General features: G+C 40.1%; 1 protein-coding gene across 1 annotated transcript in view; it reads right to left on the bottom strand.

Annotated features, from left to right (window-relative positions):
- The window catches only part of LOC132381182 (plakophilin-1-like), a 56,197-nt gene extending 33,222 nt beyond the window's left edge, over positions 1 to 22,975 (bottom strand). The window contains exons 1-3 of the mRNA XM_059950476.1: positions 22,656 to 22,975; positions 21,837 to 21,925; positions 1,076 to 1,527 (exon numbers count right to left, since the gene is read on the bottom strand). Coding sequence (XP_059806459.1) covers positions 1,076 to 1,527; positions 21,837 to 21,925; positions 22,656 to 22,839 — 725 coding nt within the window. The 5' untranslated portion in view covers positions 22,840 to 22,975. The remainder of the gene's footprint in view (positions 1 to 1,075; positions 1,528 to 21,836; positions 21,926 to 22,655) is intronic.
- Positions 22,976 to 24,625: the final 1,650 nt, after the last annotated feature.

Raw genomic sequence — 24,625 nt, 5'->3', positions numbered from 1 at the left:
TACTCTGCCCAGGAGAAGAGGTACATGACACTGAATAGTTGTTACAAACAGGGTTAGTAGGAGCAATTCAACACTTCCAATTAATTAAAGCATGTAGCCACACTTCATAAAGTGTTTTCTTTCTTTGTAATGGCACTTATGTATTGCACCCAGGCCAGATTCTCAATGATAACACTGAGGAATTAAAAGTTGCTGACCTTCTCCACCTTTAACCATACCCCACCGATGAGAACTGGCTCATGAACCTCCAATTTCTTCTTCTTGAAGTCAATAATCAGCTCTTTCGTCTTGCTGACATTGAGTGAGAGGCTGTTGTTGTGGCACCACTCAGACTGACTTTCAGTCTTCCTCCTATATGCTGTTTCCATATGGCTGAAGCAGTTGGGAGCAGGGATCAAAGTCTCAAAGTAAGGGGTAGGCAATTTCAGATGAAATGAAGAATTTTCCCCCCTCACTCAAAGCAGACATAGAATTTTAGGTTCTTGGCTTTGTTTCTGCACCTTATTCATTCACCTTTGGTTGAGAAGTTGACAGTGATTTTTTTTTCATAATTGCTGACATGTTCCACCAGCCAGCTTAACAGAACCTGCAAAATGTGTTTTAAAACTCAAACCCTCACATTATAAAAGCTAATCACTAACAATTAACGTTCTCAAATATGGGAAAATTATTTATGAACGGAGGTAGGAAGGCACTCTCAAGTTCTTCCATTGCTGCAAAAACCCCCATTTGGTGGCTCATTCTCCAGTTCAACAAGCCCTCCAGTACATATTTTTCAGTAAACTAACTGTATTGTATTTGCTGCTAGCAGCTGCAAATTTGATGACTAGACAGATTTCCGTCACCCTCAATTTCATGTGAATACTGTTAAATGACACCTAGCTGTCACTGCCTGACAGGTAGTGGTAATCATTGATGTCAGAAGGGAAAAAAAAATATTGCTGAGAAATTTTAGAGGAATAAGACCAACTAGATCACTTTTGAATACGCCCAAGGCCTTCTTTATTATAGCCATACTGCAATCTTAACTGAAATCCCTGACCATATTATCAAGTTAAATCATTATCAAACTTACCGCACTCCATCGACTTTCCTTCTGGTACCGTCTCTCTTTGGAGGTTGAAGCTGCGTACATGACCGTACTAACCTAACGTTTTCAGGACTTCTAGTGTCTGAAAGAATGCGAGACGGCATGGTCTTGGTTGTTCTCATAAAGTAACTCCTGGTCTGGGCTGACGCTCTGCGGTTGCTTTTTTTTCGTTTGATTGTTGCTGAAGTTCCGACATTAATGAGATCTGGCTCACTTCGGCTGGATGAAATACCGTAGAGAAAGACATCATTATCACTCTGTGGACTGTATGGACCAGAATATTTGCGATATGATGGGGCACTAATTGATCTGGTCCCCTTCACGCTGTATGAACTGAACACACTCTTGTGCCGTTTCCCTCTTGTGATTCCCGTTCCATAAAGATGGTTGTCTTCCACTTTAGGAAATCCATTCATTGTACCATCATAGGGTGAAGTCTATGAAAATAAAATTATGACATTAAGTTTTCATTAAAATTAGGACCTGAAACCCAAAACAACAAGAACTACAACAACCTTGCGAGTTTGGAAAGTCACATTAGTTCATCAAGCGTGCAGTGAATCAACAAACACTTTTTCCAAGTGTCCAACACTACAAAACAACCTTGATGGACAAGAGAGATTTTTGCAGGGGACAACATGGGAAACAGGTTCCCAGCACAACTCAGACAGGTCTCTTACAACCATTGGCCAAAGAAGGCCTAGCACACATCTCATTTTTACTCTAGTTTAACTGTTCCTGTGCCAGTAACCTGAAAAGCTCTTGATGGTACAATAGAGTGGGGGGGGGGCAGGGGGAAAACATCATTTAAGTATTTACTAAGCATCTGCTGCACATCATTGCTCACAAGTATGCTTATTCCAGTGACCCTAAATATGAATATATCAGTTGCATGGAAGAAACATCCCCCAAATATTGCAGCATTTGTAAAATAAGATTTTTAAGTGGGCCTTGGATACTCTAAAAGTCTTGGTAAGTTTCACTTACAAAAGTAGTCACAAGAAACATTAACTTCAAATAAAGCATGTTTCTTCTAATTTATGCACTTATGGATTATACCATTCTGCCCTTAGAATTTATGACTTAGCTACATACAACTCTGTTACAACACTTAACCGAGTGCTCAGGATGAGCTTCCAGGAATAAGCATACTGGATGGAATCTTTGCTTAAAGGGGGTCATTACATCATTACACATTGTACATAGAGATGTGTTGAGCAGTGTGCATTGGGGACACAGGGCTTTGAGCCTGTAATCCCTAGAAAAAAAGTGTGAGCCTAGAAAAGCTGTATAGCCAATGAAGAGAGGGGGGAAATTAGCAACTTCCTTACTTCTAACAGTGGATGATGAGGGAGACTGAAGGGTCTGGCGCAAAGTGTAAGGTTCATACCAATCTCCTGGACAATATTGTTTTGGTAAAATAAATAATATGATTTTCAAATTGTTTTGAGAGCTCATATTACAGGGAAACTGAGAAGCTGCACTCACTGATCATCTATGACATTCAAAATAAAACCTGTCTCATGTATTTCACCAAATCCAGTAGTCTCTCAATGAACCACAAGATGTTTAAAGTATGTCCCACACATTAATTTTCTTTTTCCACTTAGCAAATCAAAAGTCCACATGCTTGCTTCCTTTCAAGATTAAATTCAAAAACTGCAATGCTTGTTTTAACATGACAAAGAAAGGCTCAAACAAATCTTCAGTTTTCATTACTACAAGGGGTTTGGCTTGATGTGGATTACAACATAATTATAGCAGCAACCCACAAACACAATATCTGAAGTTAATTAAATCTTAATGCCACTTATCTTTCAGTTCCATAAAAACGTCACCAAGTGTCAAATATGCACGACTTAATCCAAACATACATGCAGATACCGGGGAATCTGAAGCAAAGTAGAACATGCTGGAAATACACAGTATGTCAGACATTTCAGGTTAAAGACCTCTCTTCAGAAATTTCTCTTTTCAGATGAAAGGTTACTGACCCAAAAAGTGACACCTCTCTCTTTTCATCCACACGGCCTGACCGGCTGAGTATTAACAGCTCCATCAGTTTTCAACCAAAAGTCGAACTGCAATAAATTCAACCTCCTCCCACACGCCAGTTTTCTACCACTGATTTCAGTTCAGAGCAAATGTGTGTAACACCTTAGTTACCTATATAAAAATGGCTTCTAACAGTAATGGCAGTAATATTCCAAGATTAATTTTAATCAGCAAAAATTGGTGAATCTTGAATACAAGTTAAACTGACCTCAACCTTGCTCCAATTTCTATCGCCAGGCTAATGAGAGCCTATGGCGACCCATTTCCTGGCACATCCGAACCGACTCACAATTAGATAGCCTACGGGGGTTTGCGAGCACAGAGCTTTGGAGCCTCTGCGCCATGGGGGGCAGGTTGAGGGAGGCTTAAAAGTGAGGCTGAAGATTTCGAATAAAGTTTTACTTCGACTGCAGTTACCGACTCAGTGTCGTAATTTTAGCGCTGTGTGTAGCACACCACTACAAGCCGACATTGATGTTATTGAGACATTGGTTGTTTGATATTAAGTCACCAGCTGTTTTGAGGCTTTGGAAAATTCCCCACTTCCATTAGAGTATTGTGTTTCAATAAGTTCACAATGATGAATTATTAAATGTAATATGGACAATTCTTCATTTTCTTTCCTCCTCAATTTTGTTCTACAATTTAACTTCTTGATATAATCTGTTCTAGTCTTTTAATTTGAAACCACTTTATATACTATGCTTCCTGGAAGTGTAAGTAACTTTGGAAATTTAACATTGACTTGATTAAAGGCTGGTTCCAAATGAGTTATATTTTAACAGTATCCCAGTCCAAACAAAACATAATTGTCCTATTAAATAAAGTGATTATTTGGTGACAAACCTCATTAATGCCACTAGCAGTGTGGTCAAAAAGGAACTATAAATAGATCAGAAATTATAGTGCATATTTGCAGACTATGTATTAAAAATAAGCAATATCACAATTTAATTCATTGTTATTCTGCTATTTTTATGCATACATTAACTGAGTGCCACTTTATACATAGCCATTCACGGAAAGAAACAAGATGAGAGCCCATTATGGGTCACTATACTTGTTCAGGTTCTTCAAATAGCCATCTAAATCTAACTAGACCAACTCCTGTGATTTTTGAGCACCTCTTTGGCTGCACAGCTAGTAAAATGAATGCCTCACAGGTTCAACTTTGGCATCAAGAATATGCATGCTCTATGTGCGACTGCTTGGATTCCCCCCCCCCCCCCCCCACCGAGGTGCTTAGTACCCTCCCACAAGGGTGGCAAGGTGGGGCAGCTGTTAAAGTAATACTATTACGGTGCCAGAGATCTGGGTTCAATTTTGCCGATGCCTTTGAAGTGTTTTATGTTTTGCCTCGGACGCACTGGTTTCCTCCTACATTCCAAAGATGTACAGGCTGGTAGGCTACTTTGTCACGTGGGTCTAATTGGGCAACAGGAGCTCACTGGGCTGGAAGGGCTTGTTACTACTGTCCAAAATAAAATAAAGATCATAAGTAGTTGTGGGTTGGTCAGGTAACTGTCCACAATAAAACTGGCCTTCATGTGTAAATGCATGTTAAGAGTTTGCAGGGAGCCTATGAGAATATGGAGAGAATGTTTCAAAGAAATGAGACTGAAACAGGACTAGTGTGAATAGGTGATTTATAGTCACCTAAATGGGCTAAAGCATTTGTTTCTGTGCAGTTATTTCCCTAGGATTCTATCTCTCACTGGTTGCATCTGCTGCAAAAACAATCTCAGTTGTCAATTTCTCTACATAATGAGGCTTTTCATCCCCGGTGTCCATAAGACATAGGACCAGAATTAGGCCATTCAACTCAACGAGTCTGCTTCAGTATTCCATCATGGCTGGTCCCAGATCCCACTCTACCCATACACCTGACTTCTCGCCATATCTTTTGATGCCCTGACAATTGGGAAACAATCAATTTTTGCTTTAAATATACCCATGGACTTGGTCTCCTCCACAGTCTGTGCCAGAGCATTCCACAGACTAAAAGAATTCCTCCTTACCTCTGTTCTAAAGGGCCACCCCTCAATTTTGAGGTGGTGTCCTCTAGTTCTGGACATCCCCAGCAGAGGAAACATCCTCTCCACATCCCCTTTATCTAGTCCTTTCAAAATTCGGTAAGCTTCAATGAGATCGCCCTCCCCTGGATTCTTCTAAATTCCAGTGAGTACACACCCAAACCCAAAGCTGCTAAACACTCGTCATATGTTAACCATTTCATTCCTGGAATCATCCTTGAGAACCTCTTCTGGACTCTCTCTCCAATAACAACCCATCCTTTGAAATATGGGGTCCAAAACTGTTGACAATATTTCAAGCGCTGACTGATAGATGTCTTGTAAAGCCTCAGCATTATCTCATTGTTTTTTGTATTCTATTCCTCTTGAAATGAATGCCAACAGTGAATTTGCCTTCTTTACCACAGACTCAATCTGTAAAATAACTTTCTGGGAGTCCTGAACGAGGACTGCCAGTCCCTTTGCATCCCTGATGCTTGAATTTTCTCCCTATTTAAATAATAGTCTGCATTTAAGTTCCTTTCACCAAAATGCATTATCATACATTTCCCAACACTATTCCATCTGCTACCTTTTTGCCCATTGTTCCAATACTGACCCCTGAGGAATGCCACTCGTCACGGGCAGCCAAACAGAAAAGGCCCCTTTATTCCCACTCGCTGCCCCCTGCCTGCCAGCTATTCCTCTATCCATGCCAGTATCTCTCCTACAGTGCCGCAGGATTTTAACTTAAGCAGCCTCATGTGTGGAATCTTATCAAATGCCTTCTGAAAATTCAAGTAATTGACATGCACTGCGTCTCCTTTGTCCACCCTGCTTGTTACTTTCTCAATGAACTCCAACAGATTTGTCAGGCAAGATTTCCCTTTACAGAAACCATGCTGACCGACTTATTTTATCATTAGTCTTCAAGTAGCCCGAAACTTAATGATGGACTCCAACACTTTCCCAAGCACTGGTTAGGTTAACTGGCCTATAATTTCCTTCCTTTGCCTTCTTCCCTTCTTAAAAAAACGGAGTGACTCTTGCAACTTTCCAGTCCTCCACAGACATGCCAGAATCAAGTGATTCTTTCAATCTCATAACCAATGCATCTGCTATCTCTTCAGCAACCTGTTTCAGAACTCTGGGATGTAGTCCATCTGGTCCAGATGATTTATCTACCTTAAGATCTTTCAGTTTGCTTGGCACTGTTTCCTTTGTAATAGCAATAGCAATCACTCCTGCTCCCTGATACCCCTGGAAATGTGGCACATTGCTAGTGTCTTCCACAGTGAAGACAGATGCAGAGTACCCATTAAGCACATCTGCCATTTCTTTGACCCCCATTATTGCCTCAGCAGCATTATTTTCCAGTGCTCCACTATTAAGAGAAGATGGCAGCACGACGCAGCACGCAGCGGCCACTCCGGGATGAATATCTGTCAAGTAGGATGCCGTGTACAATCCTGATTTGATGGAGACGGATGCGAGAAGCACGGAGGAACATCTGGTGAAACTTCTGACAAGCCCGTTTCGCTGCCGCTGCTACTGTGTGATCGAGAAATCTCTGGAGAGGAAGGCCCCGAATCCTTGGCTTTGCCTGTTGCTTGGCGGCCGGGGCCGGGGTCGAAGCGCTCGGCAGAGATGGTGCTCGGTGTCGGCGGGCTGGTCGGAGGCTCGAAGTTTTCAGACGGACTCAGAGTTGGCTGTGGTCGGGTGCTTCCAGGGTGCTGCTTTGGCAAGTTTGCGGCGCTGGAGGTTCATGGCAGGAAGAGTTTTTCTTCCTTCTACCATCTGCGTGAGATGATGGGCTGTCGGGGACTTTGAGACATTTTTTTAAACCGTGCCCATGGTCTGCTCTTTATCAAATTACGGTATTGCTTTGCACTGTTGTAACTATATGTTATAATTATGTGGCAACATGAGTGAATCTGCAGATGCTGGAAATAACTAAAAACACAAAATGGTGGCAGAACTCAGCAGGCCAGACTGCATCTATGGGAAGAGGTAGTGACGACGTTTCGGGCCGAAACCCTTCATCAGGAGTGAAGTAACATGGGATGGTCGACCCGAAACGTCGTCACTACCTCCTCCCATAGATGCTGTCTGGCCTGCTGAGTTCTGCCACCATTTTGTGTTTTTAGTTATAATTATGTGGTTTTTGTCAGTTAGTCTTGGTCTCTCGTGTTTTTGTGATATCATACTGGAGGAACATTGTATCATTTTTTAATGCATGCATTACTAAATGACAATGAGGACTGAGTGTCTTCATAATCTTTAAAAAAAACTCTCACCCTTTTACTTGCGATATAACTAAAAACTTCTGGTATCCTGCTTTATATTATTGGCTAGTTTGTCCATATATTTCCATTCTTACAGCTTTTTTTAGTTGTCTTTTTTTGGGATTTTAAAAGTTTGCAATCACTTTTGCTTCATTATATGCCCTTTGCCCGACTTCTTGCATTCCTTAAGTTCCCTTGTCAGCCCCTGTTGCCTACCCCTGCTATATGAAAACAACTACTTCTTTGTAACATATCTATCCTGCACCTTGCAATTATTCCCAGAAACTTCAGCCACCTGTGCTCTGCTATCATCCTCGCTAATATACCCCTCCAATCTACCTGGGCAAGCTTCTCTCCCATGCCTCTGTAATTCCCTTTATTCCACTGTGATACTGATAAATATGACTTACACTTCTCCCTCTCAAATGGCAGAACAAATTCAATCATATTATGATCACTCCTTCCTAAGGGTTCCCTTACATTAAGCTCCCTAATAAAATTTAGAAACATAGAAAACCTGCAGCACAATATAGGTCCTTCAGCCCACAAAGCTGTGACGAGCATGTCCTTACCTTAGAAATTACTGCAGGTTACCCACAGCCCTCTGTTTTTCTAAGTTCCATGTACCTATCCAGGAGTCTCTTAAAAGACCTTATTATATGCAACTCCAACGCAAATTTACTAATCCATCCCTCCCCTTCTTCATCCAGATCATTTATAAAAACCACAAAGAGTAAGGGGTCCCAGAACAGATCCCTGAGGCACACCACTGGTGACCGAACTCCATGCAGAATATGACCCGTCTACAAATGCTCTTTGCCTTCTGTGGGCAAGCCAGTTCTGGATCCACAAAGCCTCCAAAGTCTCCTTGGATCCCATGCCTCCTTACTTTCTCAATAAGCCTTGCATGGGGTACTTTATTAAATGCCTTGCTGAAATCCATATACACTACATCTACTGCTCTTCCTTCATCAATGTGTTTAGTCACATCCTCAAAAAATAAAATAAAATTCAGTCAGGCTTGTAAGGCATAACCTGCCTTTGACAAAGCCATACTGACTACTCCTGATCATATTATGCCTCTCCAAATATTTATAAATCCTGCCTCTCAGGATCTTCTCCATCAAATTACCAACCACTGAAGTAAGACTCACTGGTCTGTAACTTTCTGGGCTATCTCTACTCCTTTTCTTGAATAAGGGAACAACAGCTGCAACCTGCCAATCCCCCAGAACCTGTCCTGCCTCCATTGATGATGCAAAGGTCATTGCCAGAGGCTCACCAATCTCCCCCCTCACCTCCCACAGTTGCCTGGGGTACATCTCATCCAGTCTTGGTGGCTCATCGAACTAGATGCTTTCCAAAAGCTCCAGCACATTCTCTTCCTGAATATCAATATGCTCAAGCTTTTCAGTCCGCTGTAAGTCACTCTGACAGTTGCCAAGATCCTTCTCCATAATGAATACTTTGCTTCAGTACTCATTAAGTACCTCTGCTATCTCCTCCGGTCCCATACACACTTTTCCACTGTCACACTTGAGTGGTCCTATTCTCTCACATCTTATCCTCTTGCTCTTCACGTACTTGTAGAATGCCTTGGTACTTTCCTTAATCCTCTCCACCAAGGCTTTCTCATGGCTCTTTCTAGCTCTTCCAATTTTATTCTTAAACTCCTTCCTGCTAGCCACGTAATCTTCCAGATCTCTATCATTACCTTGTTTGGATTATTGCACAACACCCAACCTCAGATAGCCTTTCCCCGAGCAGCACAAGCTGCTCTAAAAAGTCATCTCACATGCATTCAACAAATTGTCTCTCTTGCGATCAGACACCAATCTGATTTTCCCAATCCCCTTGCATACAGAAGTCCCCCATTGCAATTGGGACATTATCCTTATTACATGCCCTTTCCAGCTCTCTTCAAAATCTCAACCCCACACCTTGGCTACAACTTGGAGGCCTATATATTATTCACTTTTTTTTTTAACCCTTGCAGTTTCTTAACTCTGCCCTCAAAGATTCAATATTATCTGATCCTATGTCACTACTTTCTGGAAATGTAACTCCATCTCTTACCAAGACAGTCACACCACCACCTATGTCTTCCTGCCTGTCCTTTCAATACAAAGTACATCCTTTGTTATTAAGCTCCCAGCTATGACCTTCTTTCATCTAGACTCAGTGATGCCCACAACGTCATACCAACCAATCTCTAACTGTGCCACAAGTTCATCCACCTTATTCTGAATGCTATGTGCATTTAAATACAGTACCTTCAGTCAGGCATTCTTTGCCTTTTTGAATTTTGTCTCTGTGGTACAATTCAACTCTTTGCTCTGTCAGCATTTGTACCCAATCATTGGGCTTGCCCTTCTTTACATTCATATTACACCCATCATCTACTTGTAAACCTGCTGGCTCATCCTCAACTCTATCATACTGGTTCCCATTCCCCCCCCCCCCCCACCCCATTTAGCTTTAACAAACCTGCCTGCAAGGATATTGGCTCCCTTTGGATTCAAGTGCAACTGTCCCTTTTGTACAGGTCACACCTGTCCCAGAAGAGGTCCCATGATCCAGAAATCTGAATTCCTGCCCCTGCTCTAATTCTGCAGCCATTCCAGTCAAGATTCTCTGGAACCCCACCAAGGTCTTAAGGTCTTTCCTAAAGTAACATCCCCAAAACTGACCCAAAAACTCTATCTGTGCCCTACTCTGACCTGTTGGGATTGAGTTATTTGTTTCATACATCATATCCCAGTTTATAAAAATCAAACTGCACTTGCAAATTAATACTGTCCCACAACTTGCCCTGCAACCTTTAAAAAATAAGCACATCTTGTGTTCCAACTCTTCTAACATTGTTGCATTTCAATTTATTCTCATCATTTTTCTACCAATACACGCTTATCACATTTCACCAGATTGACTGCAATCTGCATTATTTTCCAGTCCATCGTCACCCCCTTAATTCTCTTATTTGCTTATCATGCTTTTGAGGTATATGTCGTCTGCAAAAGTATGTTTTCATAGAACGAAGTTAATGTCACTTTTCCACACCCTGAAGAATAGAGTACACTGAAAACAAATTTGGTCTTGTTTTCTGCTAGCTGTCCCTTTGTCCATTTTAATCCCAAAGGCTCCCATTAACCACAAATACTGTATATTATGTGATATTCTTTCAAAAGCTCTTTGCCTTGTTTTTTGTAGTCAGTTAGCCTACTTCCTTTACCTCATTTATTTTCCCTTTCAGTTCACTTTGTTCTTTGAACTGGCATTTTCCTAGATTCAGAGTCTAGCATATGCCACAGTACAATTTTTAAAATTAGCACGAATAGTAATTGCTAACTGCCCATGATGCAACGAGAGTAAATTCAGGTATATAGACTGAAACAAAGTTCACATCTGTGCAAAAAATAACAAAACGGAAACTAGTATTTAATGCAGTGTGGTTTTAAAACTTAACAATGGCAGACTGTCCAGGGAACACAACTTTAATTTCAGTGTAAAGTCAAGATTTCATCACTTGTCTGAAATCAAAAGCAAATATCAAAAAAAATCTTTTAAAAAGTTGTGAAAAATGTTTATATACAGAGTAATTCAGTATTTTCATTGTAAACCTCTTACAGCTTTTCAATGTTAAACAGCACATGAGCAGGGCATGATGTTAGACCACCAGAACCACTTATCACTAACAAACCCATCCCTATTTTAATCGCATTGAACTAGCCGGTGGAGCATTGAGCTGGCTTTATTTTAGGTACAGTACATTCCTTCCATGGATACAGACCACCAGCCAGACCATACTCTCTTCTCACTGCTGCCCTTGGGAAGAAGTTACAGGAGACTTAGTACCAGGTTTAGAAACAGTTACAACTTTCAATAATCAAGCTCCTGAACTGTTGTGGACTTCACTCACCTCAAATCTGAGATGACTCCACTACCTACGGACTCACTTTCAAGAACTCTATAACTCATGTCCTCAGTATTATTATATTTTTCTATTTGCACCTATTGTCTTCTTTTGCACAGTTTGCTTGCCACTCTTTGTGTAGTTTTACATTGTTTCTATTGTACTTTTTTTTTGATCTACTGTGAAAGCACTCCAAAAACTGATTCTCAGTGTAATATGCAAACACAAGGAAATCTGCAGATGCTGGAAATTCAAACAACAACACACACAAAATGCTGGTGGAACACAGCAGGCCAGGCAGCATCTACAGGAAGAAGCGCTGTCGACATTTTGGGCCGAGACCCTTCGTCAGGACTAACAGAAAGGAAAGATAGAAAGAGATCTGAAAGTAGTGGGGGGAGGGGGAAATGCGAAATGATAGGAGAAGACCGGAGGGGGTGGGATGAAGCTACGAGCTAGAAAGGTGATTGGCGAAAGTGATACAGGGCTGGAGAAGGGAAAGGATCATGGGACGGGAGGCCTTAGGAGAAAGAAAGGTGGGGGGGAAGCACCAGAGGGAGATGGAGAACAGGCAAACAACTAAATATGTCAGGGATGGGGTAAGAAGGGGAGGAGGGGCATTAACAGAAGTTAGAGAAGTCAATGTTCATGCCATCAGGTTGGAGGCTACCCAGCCGGTATATAAGGTGTTGATCCTCCAACCTGAGTTTGGGTTCATTTTGACAATAGAGGAAGCCATGGATAGACATATCAGAATGGGAATTATATAATAAACTTGTGTTGACATTTGGGTAGAACAGGAATATGCAAATTATGGTCACTTTCATTCCTTTAGAATGCAAGGAAAGAAGTGTTGATTATGAGGGAACACAATCATTGAAACAATAAAGTTGTAAAATTATAATTTAGAAGCAGCAAAACAGTACTTAAAATGATGAAGTTTGCTTCAGAACATCACAGCTAAAGAACTGCATTCATTAATGTCATATCGTGGAAGAAAAATTACGAGGAAAACTGAATTTTGAAATAAATTTTGTTGTCAAGCTTGACCAGCTAATTTTTGCTCAAGGGTGACATGAGGAGAAGCTGATGCTGCCTTGCCTATGCTAGCTAACAATAATGAGTAATAGATCATGTCACTAAAGAGGTATTGTTAGCCTTTGTCCAAGACTGTCCAGTAAATAGAGGAACTAAATGTACACGTAGAGTTCTTATTTAGTGTAGTGCACAGGAACATTTGTAAACTGGCTGATACCCAACAAATGCTTCCTGAAATTACAGACTAAATATGCTTGGCTGTTCTGTTGCCCAAAATTTACTGTATATATTTAGGATGCAACTTGACATTGGTCGGATTCGTAAGGCAATAGTCACTTATTAAAGGGTTAACCTTATATCAAGGTCTGAGTCTTCATTTCTGCTTGATAATGGGGTAAATCTCCTACAGTAAAATACAGTAAAAAGGGCAAGTTCTACACATATAGAAGTCAGATTTTTCTTTATATTCTTTGATATCCTCTGAGACCCTAACAAGGCTTTGTACTGTATTACAAGTTCATCAAAGGATAATCCCATGAAAAATACTGCACATTGTACTGAGTGTTAATAAACCATGCAGCAATGTTGATAAAATAGTAGGTTGCTGATAAAATTATCTAAAGAACCAAAAGTCTTCAGAAACAGTCAAAGTCAAGCATAAAAAGTACAACTTTGCTTACCAACAGCAGAAATGTTTCCAGGAATACTTACATTTAACTAATGTAACTTCTGTAGAACACCAACAAAAACAGCATACTAGATTTCTACCTTACCATCTGGTGGCCAATTTACTGAAAGTGGCAGGAATATTCTATTTATTGAATTGCTTTTAAGGCGAACTATAAATAAAAAAAAATTGTGCAGATAATATTGTGCAAAGTGATGGTAAGGGAAATACACAGACTACTCTTGTAAATGCTGGATTAGCACTTAAAGGCATTCGGTCACAAACCCTCTGTTACGTACTCGTGACACATGACGGTGGTACCCTTGTCACGTGACTGGGGTTCAAGCTATACTGGACTTGAGGTGATGGTCTTGTGATGGCGGAGTGACGTCATTTTCCCACCAGTAGAGATCATGTGACAGGTTATAAAAGGAAGACCCCACCCTGTGAGGAGGGGCAGTTCGTGGCTGGATTTGCCAAGTTGACTTCATGCCACTGCGTGATTTAGTTGAAGGATTAAGTTTTTATCTAATGCCTAAAGTTTAAAAGGTCATTGCCAGCAGGTTCTTTACAATTCTGCTAGTTTGAGAATCAGTGGAGAGTGAAGATCGAAGTTCAGGAGTTAAAGATCGAGGAGAATCGCTTTCTACGGTGAAACAGGTTCGGCCTTTGTTTGATCCTTATTTGGAAGGATTTCGTTGACTATTCTCGCGTTAATCCCTGGGATTACCAGAAAGGATTGAGGATAGTGAGGAAGGAAAGGTCAGTGCCTTTAAGGTGTTCCGTTTCGTAAATTCTTCGTGGGAAAAGTTCGACGTCAGGGATCCAAGCAAAGCGAAGTGAAAGAGAATTTAAATCGTCTTATAAAGTCTCTCCTTTTAAATGGACTGTGAGCATATCAAACTTCTGGCAATAAGACTTTAAAGAACTGTTTTTGCAATATCGCTTTAAGAACTGTTTGGGCTGCCGCACCGCAGTTGTTTCCGGTTACGTTAGTGTTTTACTTTTGGGGGGTTTGTTTTCTGTGTTTAATAAACGTGTTGTTTGTTATAAAAAAAACCCTTGCCAAACTCATATATTTATTGTTGCCTGAATACATAACACCTCAAAGAATTAGCTTTCTGTTGTGCAGTAGTGCTTTATAAAGGAGTTGGTGGAACTTGAACTTTCTATTCTTGCCGAAAGAAAATGTTTGAGGCTCACCTCTGGAAATGAAAACCAACCTGCATCTGCCTATTTCGTTGCAAAATAAATCACATCACAATAGAAGTTGGATCACATTCTTTAACAAAATTTCCACCCAAGAACTGGGTGGAAAGCAGTTGTAAAAAGAAAATATATATTCCTTCCTCTGACTTTGCATGGGAATAAGCAAAGTCAATATTGATAAGGAAATGTCTGTGAATTTATAAAAAGGTTTGAATCAGTTTAAGCTCTAGAGCATACAGTCACTCTAAAATGAGTGGGAAATTAAAGGTCTAGTTATAGAGTAGGAAACAAACAGAATTTGTCAAAATATAGTACAGGAATGGCAACGAGATGTTCTCCCACAGATCCAGGAAGCCAGGTTTGTACCTGTCTTATAGGCATGTCTGTACAGAGTTTGCACATTCTCCCTTTGAATGGTTGGTTTGTCCCAGATACCTTGGCTTCCTCCCATTTTTCAAAGGTGCACTGATTGGATAATACTAAAAATTATCACTGGTGTAGAGTTGCTGGCAAAAAATATCAAAGAACAGGTGTTGGCTACATGGGTGTGAAGTTGTTGCAAGAGGATTAGAAATAAAAGATAGGGAAGTGGAGGAAATGGGTTTGTCCCCTCAACGCTTGGAGAGATCCAACCAGCTAAGTCATCCCTATCTGCGTCATTATAAGATTTTAAGGAATAGATGACAAAGTCACTTTACCCTAATGGCCAAAGGTTGTAAGAGTCCAAAAAGAGCCTATAAAGGAGGACTTGGAAAGATTAATAGACAAAGTAGCAGATGGAATACAGTGTACGGCCATGTACTTTGGTAGAAGGGGTAAAGGTGTACACCAATTTCTAAATAGGGAGAAAATTCTGAAATCAGAGATGCAAAGGGACTTGTGAGTCCTTGCGCAGGATTTTCTAAAGGTTAATTTGCAGGCTGAGTCGATGGTAGGGAAGACAATGGCATTGTTAGCATTCTTTGAGAGGCCTAGAATATAAAGCAAGGACCTAGTGCTGAGGCTTTCAGGCATTGCTCAGACTGCGCTTGAAGCACTGTGAGCAATTTTGAGCCTCGTATCTAAGATGTGTTCGTATCGGTGAGGGTGCAGAGGAAGTTCACAAGAAGGATTTTAGGAGTGAAAGGGTTATTGCATGAGGAGCATTTGATGGCTCTGGGCCTGTACTCATTGGAGTTTAGAAGAATGAAAGTGTGGTGAACTACATATACCTGCCTGGACATGCCCTTTGCTGACTGCTCCTGTGGCTCCTCCCACAGACCCCTGTATAAAGGCGATCAAGGCCTGAGCCCGGCCTCTTAGTCTCCAGGATGTAGTATGGTGGTCAACCACTGCTTGTTCCTTCTTCCAGTCAATAAAAGCTGATATCTCGCCTTACGTCTCAGAGTGAGTTATTGATGGTGCATCAGAGAGGGAATCTCATTGAAACCTATTGAATGCTGATAGCCTAAGCAGAGTGGACATGGAGAGGATGTTTCCTAGAGTGGGGGAGTCTAGGATCAGAGGTCCCAGCCTCAGAATGTCCCTTGAGAACAGAGATGAGGAAGAATTACTTTTAGCGAGAAGGTGGTGAATTTGTGGAGTTTATTGCTGCATACCGCTGTGGAGACCAAGTCATTGGTTATCATTTTTAAGTGAAGGTTCAAAGATTCTTAATTAGTAAGGGCATCGAAGTTTACAGGGTGAAGACAGCAGAATAGGGTTGAGAGTGATAATACATCAGCCACAAATGAATGGCAGAGCAAGCTTGATGGGCCAAATGGCCTGATTCTGCTCTTGTGTCTTATGCTCTTAATAGGCACCATTGAATTTCATAGGTATGGGAGTGAAATTAGCTGAAGCTCCCACTAATCAGGAAAACAGGGAGTGACTGAACAGGGTTTTAAAACCAATTGACTCATCAGTAAATATTCATTAGAAAAGCAATGGATGAACTATTTGACACTGTCCTCAAGTGACATTTAAACAACAGCTTATCAATCTTTGACTCCAGACCTCATCCTAACCAAGTTGAATTTGAAAGGACAGCATGAGGACATCTGAACAAATGAGGCACACGTGTGCAAAATTAACTCAATGAGAATCAAAGAGGCGGTTCTCACTGGCTGGAACCATACCTCACGCAAAGAAAAATGGGACTGGTTGCTGCGAACCAGTCATCTCAGCCCCAGGACTCTGTGCAAAAAGCTCCATGGAGAAGTGACCAAGGTCCAAGTAATGCTTCAAAATCTCTTTCCGTCACATGTTCAGAAGTGAAGAAATCAGAAAACAAACACAGGTTGCTCAATTTAATCCACAACTCTTCCTGCATACTGTTCAGGCTTGAGTTAGTATCTTTCAGGCACAATCTTTGCTGGAGAAATGACCAAGAGAGAGCTTAACTTCCACACTGATATTTAATGCATTACCAGTGTTACACCCTTCAGCATCACCATTGCCTAGAAACTTCAATGGGCCAGCCACACAATTTATGTGGTTTCAAGAGCAGAGAATATTCTGTGGCGAGGAATTAACTTCCTTTTCCCCAGTGCTTTTCTTAAAGTGCACTGACACACTTTCCAAACGTTTGGATGAGATTTACACCATCCAGGATGCTGTGGACTTGCATGACTGGAACCCAATCCAACACTCCCTCATGTACTTCCTCCATAAGTACACTGTCATTGCAGTAAAATTTGCAGAATGCATTGCAGAGTATTACTAATGCTCTTGAGACAGCTCCCTTCTTAGATCTGTGGTGAACTACATATACCTGTCTGGACACGCCCTCTGCTGACTGCTCCTGTGGCTCCTCCCACAGACCCTGGTATAAAGGCGATTGAGGCCGAAGCCCGGCCTCTCAGTCTCCAGGATGTAGTATGGTGGTCACTCACTGCTTGTTCCTTCTTTGAATCAATAAAAGCCGATATCTCGCCTTTATGTCTCAGAGTGAGTTATTGATGGTGCATCAAGATCCAAAGTCTCAACCATCCAGAACATGGGCAAAAATGCATGACTCACAACCCTTTTTCAATGACACACCATCCAGACCAAACATGTCATCAATACTTCATCAACGGTGGCTTGAAACGTGGGAGCCACCACATTCTACACCTCTCTTACAGACAACAAAGGTTCACGAAGTTGAATCACTGTCCAAGTGAAATTAGCAACAGGCAATAAAGTGCGGCCTTGACACCAACAGCCATATCCCATGTGCACGTATAAATAATGAAAGCTCTGGGGTACTATGAAAATTAAATGACAAAGGCATAGTAAATTTGTGATAAAATAACCCCAAGCATCAGAGCAGATTTGACAGATGGTCATAAACACAAGAGATTCTGCAGATATTGGATATTCAGGGTAACACACACAAAATGCTGGAGGAACTCAGCAGTCAGACAGCATCTATGAAAAGGAAGAAACAGTCAATGTTTTGGGCCAAGACCCTTCATCAGGACTGGCAACCATGAGGGAGGAAGAATAATAACGTGAGGGGGTAGGGGGGAAGGAGTACAAGCTAGAAAGTGAAAGCATGTAGAGGAGGGGAGAAGCTGTGAGGTGGAAAAGCTTAAAGGGCTGGAGGAGGAATCTGATGGAGAAAGAAAAAAAAAAGTCCTCACAGGGATATGACAGGCAGGTGAGAAGAGGCAAGTGGGGAGCCAGAGTGGAAAATGGAGGAAGAGAGAAAGGGGATGAGGAAAAATTACTTGAAGTCATAGAAAACAATGTTCTTGCCATCAAATAGTCTAGTTTTGATTTCTCTCAGATTATTCATGTAGTCATTAGCCATTTTACTAGCTACACGTGTTCATTAATGCAAATATCTAATCAGCCAAACACTTAGCAGCAATTCAATGCGTAAAGGCATGCAGACGTTGTCTAGAGGTTCTGTTGTTGTTCAGACCAAGCATCAGAATGCGGAAGAAATTCTGACCGTGGTTTGATATCTCAGTAACTGCTGATCTCCTGAGAATTTACACACACCAGTCCACAACTTACAAATTTGTGGAAGAAAACATTTAGTGAGTGGTAGTTCTGTGGGGGGTGGGGGGGAGGGAGAACACCTTGGGAGTCCTTGTGCAGGATTCCCTAAAGGTTAATTTGCAGTTTGAGACTGTGGTAAGGAAGGAAAATGCAATGTTAGAATTTATTTCAAGACGACTAGAATATAAAAGCAAGGATGTAACATTGAGACTTCATAAAGCAGTGGTATTGCCTCACTTGGAGTATTGAGAGCAGATTTAGCCCCCTTATCTTAGAAAGGATGTGCTGAAACTGGAGAGGGTTTAAAGGAGGTTCATGAAAATGTTTCCAGGATTGAATGGCTAGTCTTAAATGAAGTATTTGATAGCTTTCGGCCTGTATTTATTAGAATTCAGAAGAGAGAGGGGTGACCCAATTGAAAACTATCAAACTGTGAAAGGTCTTCATAGAGAGGATGTGAAGAGAATGTTTCTGGTGGTGGGAGAGTCTAAGGCCAGAGGACACAGCCTCAGAATAGAGGGGTGTCCTTTTACAGCAGAGATGAAGAGGAATTTCTTTAGCCAGAGAGTGGCAAATCTGTGGAAATCTTTGCCACAGGCAGCTGTGGAGGTCAAGTCTTTATGTATATTTAAATCAGAAGCTGACAGATACTTGATTGGTCAGGTCATGAAGGGATATGGAGAGAAGGCAGGAGATTATGGCAAAGAGGAAATTTGGATCAGCCATGATGAAATGGCAGAGAAGACTCAATGAGCCAAATGGCCTAATACTGCTCCTTTACCTTCTGGTCTTGTTAATAAGATAGTACTGAGAAGGATGGCCTAACTGGCTCAAGGTGACAGGAAAGAAACAATAATTCAAATAACCATGTGATGCAACAGTGGTGTGCAGACAAACGGCTCTGAATGCACGCCATCCACTTAGAATGGGTGGGTTACAGCAGCAGCGGATCACAAACATACACTCAGTGGCCACAGGAGGTAGCTAATAAAGTGGCCACTGAACGTAAATACTGTAGCCTTGCGATGTTTCTGAAAAACACTGAAGATCTTTTGCTGGAAGAAAATTAACTGTGGTGATATTACTTTATGATAGCTCAGTAATAAGAAATATAGGTGGTGTTCATGAATTTATGTCTATCAAAACAGCTTTAGTGATGATTAACGTTCTGAACCTATTCCATCTTACAACATTCACCTGATGAGTTTAACTGACGTCACAAATCCAATTCATGCTTTGATTGTTGTTCTAAAAACAAAAATTCTTAAGTTTTGATTTCATAAAAGCTAAAGCATGGTGAAGAACTGAAATTGAAAGCTAGATGATTTAATATTTTGAAAATATCTTGTCAGTTATAATGCAGCAATTTCATGTGAGAATGGAAGCAGTTAAAAACTGGCTCTGCTTCTTCATCACATTAAAAAGCATATTCTTTGACATTATTACTATATTTATGTTTTTGGTAAATTCTGTCGTGACGGAATTGTGAAACTGGGACAAGAAACACTACGCAAAACTAAAAGCCAACTAAATAACTTCCCAGTGCTTAGAACTGGATAATACAACCTCCACTTTCCAATGACTTCCTTACTAAAATAAATCTTATGAAAAAGCAGTAATTACTTTAATTTAGCTATACCATTTTTGATATACATTTAAATAGCCAGGAATACAAAAATAAAAAGACAATTATTTGCTGATGGTGTTGATTCTAATATTGTAATCAAGAAAAACTTGTATGTAATTGAATAATCTCTGCTACTTAATTATTTTGAAATCATTTCCTTCATAAATCTTGAGAAAACCATAACTACAAGAAATTCTGCAGATTTTTGAAATCCAAAGTAACACACACAAAATATTGGAGGAACTCAGTAGGTGAGGCATTTGAGGAAATTAATAAACAGTAAACATTACGGGCCACGATCCTCCTTCAAAACTGGAAAGGAAGGCGGAAGATGCCAGAAAAAGAAGGAAAGGAGACTAGCTAGAAGGTGATAGGTGAAGCCAGGTTGGTAAGCCAGGCAGCATCTACGGAAAAAAAATTACAATTGATGACAGCCTTCAACAGGACTGCTGAACTATTTTCCATAGATGTTGCCTGGCCTGCCGAGTTCCTCCAGCATTTTGTGTGTCTGCGTGCGTTGCTTAGATTTCCAGCATCTCCAGATTTTCTTATTCATACACAATGTACTATTTTCCAATCATGGGCAACGGCTTAGTTAATCGTGATTCATTATAATTCTATGTGTTATTATTTGGTCAATGAATTCTAGCTGCGATGACCCTTGTGATCACACTGCAGTTTTCATAAAACTCCTTGTTCTCAAAAGAACAAGGAGAATGTAGGCAAGTTCAGTACAGTTAGTTTCAACAGCCAAATGAAATTAATCACATTTTTGAGCCTGGTTGTATCACCATTGCTTGCCTGTTCATGTGTGTGTCTGAATGCCTCTTAAACACTTATCTTAGTACAAGATGATAAGAGGCATAGATCGAGTGGAGAGTCAGAGATTTTTCCCCAGGGTGGAATATGGCTAATATGAAGGGGCAAAATTTTAAGGTGATTGGAGCAAAGTACAAGGGGAATGTCAGAGATACTTTTTAAAAAAAAATAGAGTGGGAGGGGAAAGTCCCCACCCAATTCATGGCAGGATGCTGAACAGTACTGGTGTATTGAGGAACCTTTTTCCTGGTGTATAAATGTCAAATACCAGAGGACATGTATTTAAGGTGTGTCTGTGGGGCGGGGGAGCGTTTAAGATAGATGGGCAGGGCAAGATTTTTTCCCCATAGAAGACAGAGTGAGAGGTGCTTGGAGCAGGCTGCCAGGGTTAGCATGAATATCTAGAGAACAGAGAGAGGAATCACAAGATCTCGTTTAATTTCACACAGTTTGGCACGGACATTGACAGCCGGAAGTCAAGTGAAGTTTATTCTCATTTAACCATGTACATATATATAATGTATATAATATATAGAAATAAGACAACATTTCTTCAAATCAGGGTGTAAAGAACATAATTTTTGAAGGTAAGGGTAAAATCTGTGTATGAATCACACATAAATAACAAACTTAAGTGCATTAATATTAAATAGTGCAAGGTATGGAACAGATTAACCAGTGACACTTTGAATACAATATGCAGGAATACGGGAAGTTCGTATTCCTGAGGTGAAATGTTCACTATTACCTATCTGAGAAATTTATGACTTCCAGCTTCTTCATCACTAACTACCTAATGCTCACCAAATTGTATAAAAGTTCCCTAATACACCTTCCAGTTAGCTAAATATTTTCCATCATTAAGCAGAGATCATTTGGAATGATATCTGAATCTAGTATAAATTTGATCATTATTTTTGCATTTTGATAGTGTAACACATACAAGTACACTGACAAGAAACAATGACATTTTAATAAAAGTGTTAGATTTAAAGGGCAGTATTTAATGCTGCAAGTTTGATTAATATCTTGTTGTAGATTATATTCAGCTTCCAGGAGCAGCAACGTGCATTGAATGTTAACCTTGTTTACTGTCACACATTTAGTTTGTGAAAGCTGGCATAGAAAATGTATCTTTTTCAGAAGGTTTACCTTTTGCCTCAGAGTTCCTTGGCTCTTCACAGTAATACTTTGCATTCTATTTCCAAGGTCAACAACGTCTTTTTGCCCATTTGACCCTTCTGTGCAACAAAAGGAAGAAAAAAACATTTCAAAACATTAATTTCAAATGCAATTCTGCATATCACTTAAGTTGCTAATTATCATACAGTGGATACCAGAACACTGCAAATCCTTGATCTGGATCCTGGCAGTTAGTTAATTGTGTTAGCAATTGACAGCTAGAGGAATATAGTAAGTTAAAAACCTTAAACTCTAAACCAGGGGTCGATGAACCTTGGCTAATGGTAAGAACCCGTGGCTTAAAAAACACCTGATCTATATTTCATACATCAACCCTATACTATGTATACGCACGCGCTTCCATAATGGCTATTTGAATTTTTAAAAAGCCCATTAATATTTTGAAAGGCATTTGATAAAGTTTTGTATTGCCAGTATATTATCAATATTTATTTTTTTCTGTTACACGAGATTAAGAGAGCACATAAAAAATAGGAAACCTTTAAGAAGAAACTGAGCCGAACTTAACTACATTCACTGGGAGCTAATTATAAACGTTTCAAGAAATTAAACTATTTATGTAAACTTTATATTTTCAACACATTTTAATCTTTCAAAATATGATAATAGCGTGCTGATATTAACTTAAAACAATAATGCATTAGCAACCACGATGTAACTGCGGGAAAAAAAATGACAATTTAAAAAGGGAAGCTTTCAGTTTAGCTTTATAACCTGAGAGGATACAATTAAACAAGTAAAAGTGAACATAGAAAATGGTCCCTGTACCTCGTTTAATGGTCGACTGATGATTTTTCTTATTCTGCATCATCATGCGTACTTGGTTGTTAACTCTGCGTTCACTATCCACTCGGGCCAAAGAGCTTAACCTTCCGGGCGGCGGCAGAGCCAAAGTAGAATTATCCTGATTGTTAAATGATTGACCCGCTGTTACAGTCTTCATATAAGCCATTTTAGCAGATTTTTCCCCCCAGTAAACCTTCCACCCGCGAACAACAACTTCCCCTATTTGATTGTTCCGAATCCTTTGCAGTTTACAGCCGGTCTCTTCTCTTGTCGTTGTTGCTCTGCCCCGCCCTGTACCTGATTAACAAAAGTCCGGGTGGAGTTCAGTTTGGTGTGGTTAGCTGATTTGTCAATCATATGCAGGCCGGTAAAGAAGTTGTTTTCATTAGCTCATAAATAATGTAAAGGAAAACGCAAATTCAAAATCGGGGGAGAACAAGTAGACAATAACTTTCTTTTCACGTGAGTCTCGAGAAGCCGAAATCCAGAAGCTACTGCCCTGTTAGCCCGGGTGTTTTCGCAGGTTATTTAATTTTGTTTAAAACAGGTTAATTTCTCTGTTAAAACTTAACTTAATATGAATTTAGTTTTAACTCTAGTTTAACTACAATGACGGCCGTTTCTGGGCACCGCTACTGCTTTGAATTAACGCAAAAATGAATAGCTGTAACACGTATTTTCTCGAATAGTAATTAGTCAAAGTGACATTCATATTATATCAAATCATAGCTATCAAATACTAGTTATAATTTCATTAAAAGTCGATTTATTTATTAATGATCAATCCCATTTTAAAGCTGTTGGTCTCTCTCTTATTGTAATGAGCTATTGAATTGAGTGTACATTCCATTGAAATTACTCAGGTTGCTGGGTTCTATCAGAAACCACTTGTCATCTAGGTAAGTACACAATGCTGAAGTAGGTACAATAAATAACTAGTTTCACGGATCGACGTGAACGACTTGGCAGCTAAATGACAAATGAGGTAGATGAAAAACGCTCAAGAATGGAAGGCCAATGACCCACAAAACAAAATGGACAGATAGTTTGAGTTTGCACAGTAATTTAAAGCAGCAGGGAACAATACACCACTCTTTCTTATTCCCTCACTCCAAATACAACATGGCTGTGTACTCACTTTATTTGTTTGCACAATAACATCCAAAATCAAAAGACCTGCAGGAAAAAAAGATCAAATATTAGAAAGATAATTCTAATATTGAAAATTATTATTACATTGATAGTACTACTCACAGAAGTGAAAACTTTAAAGGTTATAAGTAGGCTTAAGAGTCAGTAAAATACCAATTTTAAGAGTTTATATTTATTTTCATATTTAATGTCTTGGAATTGTAGATAAGTACAGTACAGCAACTGAAAGAGGCTATTCGATCTATTAAGAAAAGTGTAGTTAGTCCTAATATCCTTTTTAATATTTCCTTTTAAAGTATTAAGTCCTTTTTGAAATCTGTTTTTTAACTTTTGTCCACCAACCTAGCAACTAATCCATTTCCAAATCCTAACCTAATGCATGGAGAGGTTTTTCCGCAAATTATTGCCAGTTCCTTTATCGCAGAACCTGAAGTCAACCCTACAATGTTCCCAAATGAATCTAGTTCTCTGAGTATGGCAACATTAATTTGTCTTAATTGTTAAGAAAGGAGAGAGCTGTTGTTATTCAGCTACAATTATTCAATTGATGTTGAAGAGAAAATTATATTGAGTCCCTCAATTGGTCGGGCTCAACCATGGAAGTTGAATCCCAGCTGTCTACATGATATACAAACCAGTATGCAGGCCAAGGTAGAACAACATGGAGAGCAAGCTGTTGCCCATGCATCAGGCTCCCTCTCTCCACACAGCTGGTAAATCCAAAGGAATTACAGAGACCCATATATTTTGGCACCAAAAGCGTCACAGGAGTTGGCAGTCAGCATTGAACTCAACAGAGG

This window comes from Hypanus sabinus, chromosome 25, assembly GCF_030144855.1.
Source record: "Hypanus sabinus isolate sHypSab1 chromosome 25, sHypSab1.hap1, whole genome shotgun sequence".
Taxonomy (NCBI): domain Eukaryota; kingdom Metazoa; phylum Chordata; class Chondrichthyes; order Myliobatiformes; family Dasyatidae; genus Hypanus; species Hypanus sabinus.
Note: the sequence above shows the minus strand (reverse complement) of the source record. Positions and strands in the feature narration are given on the sequence as shown.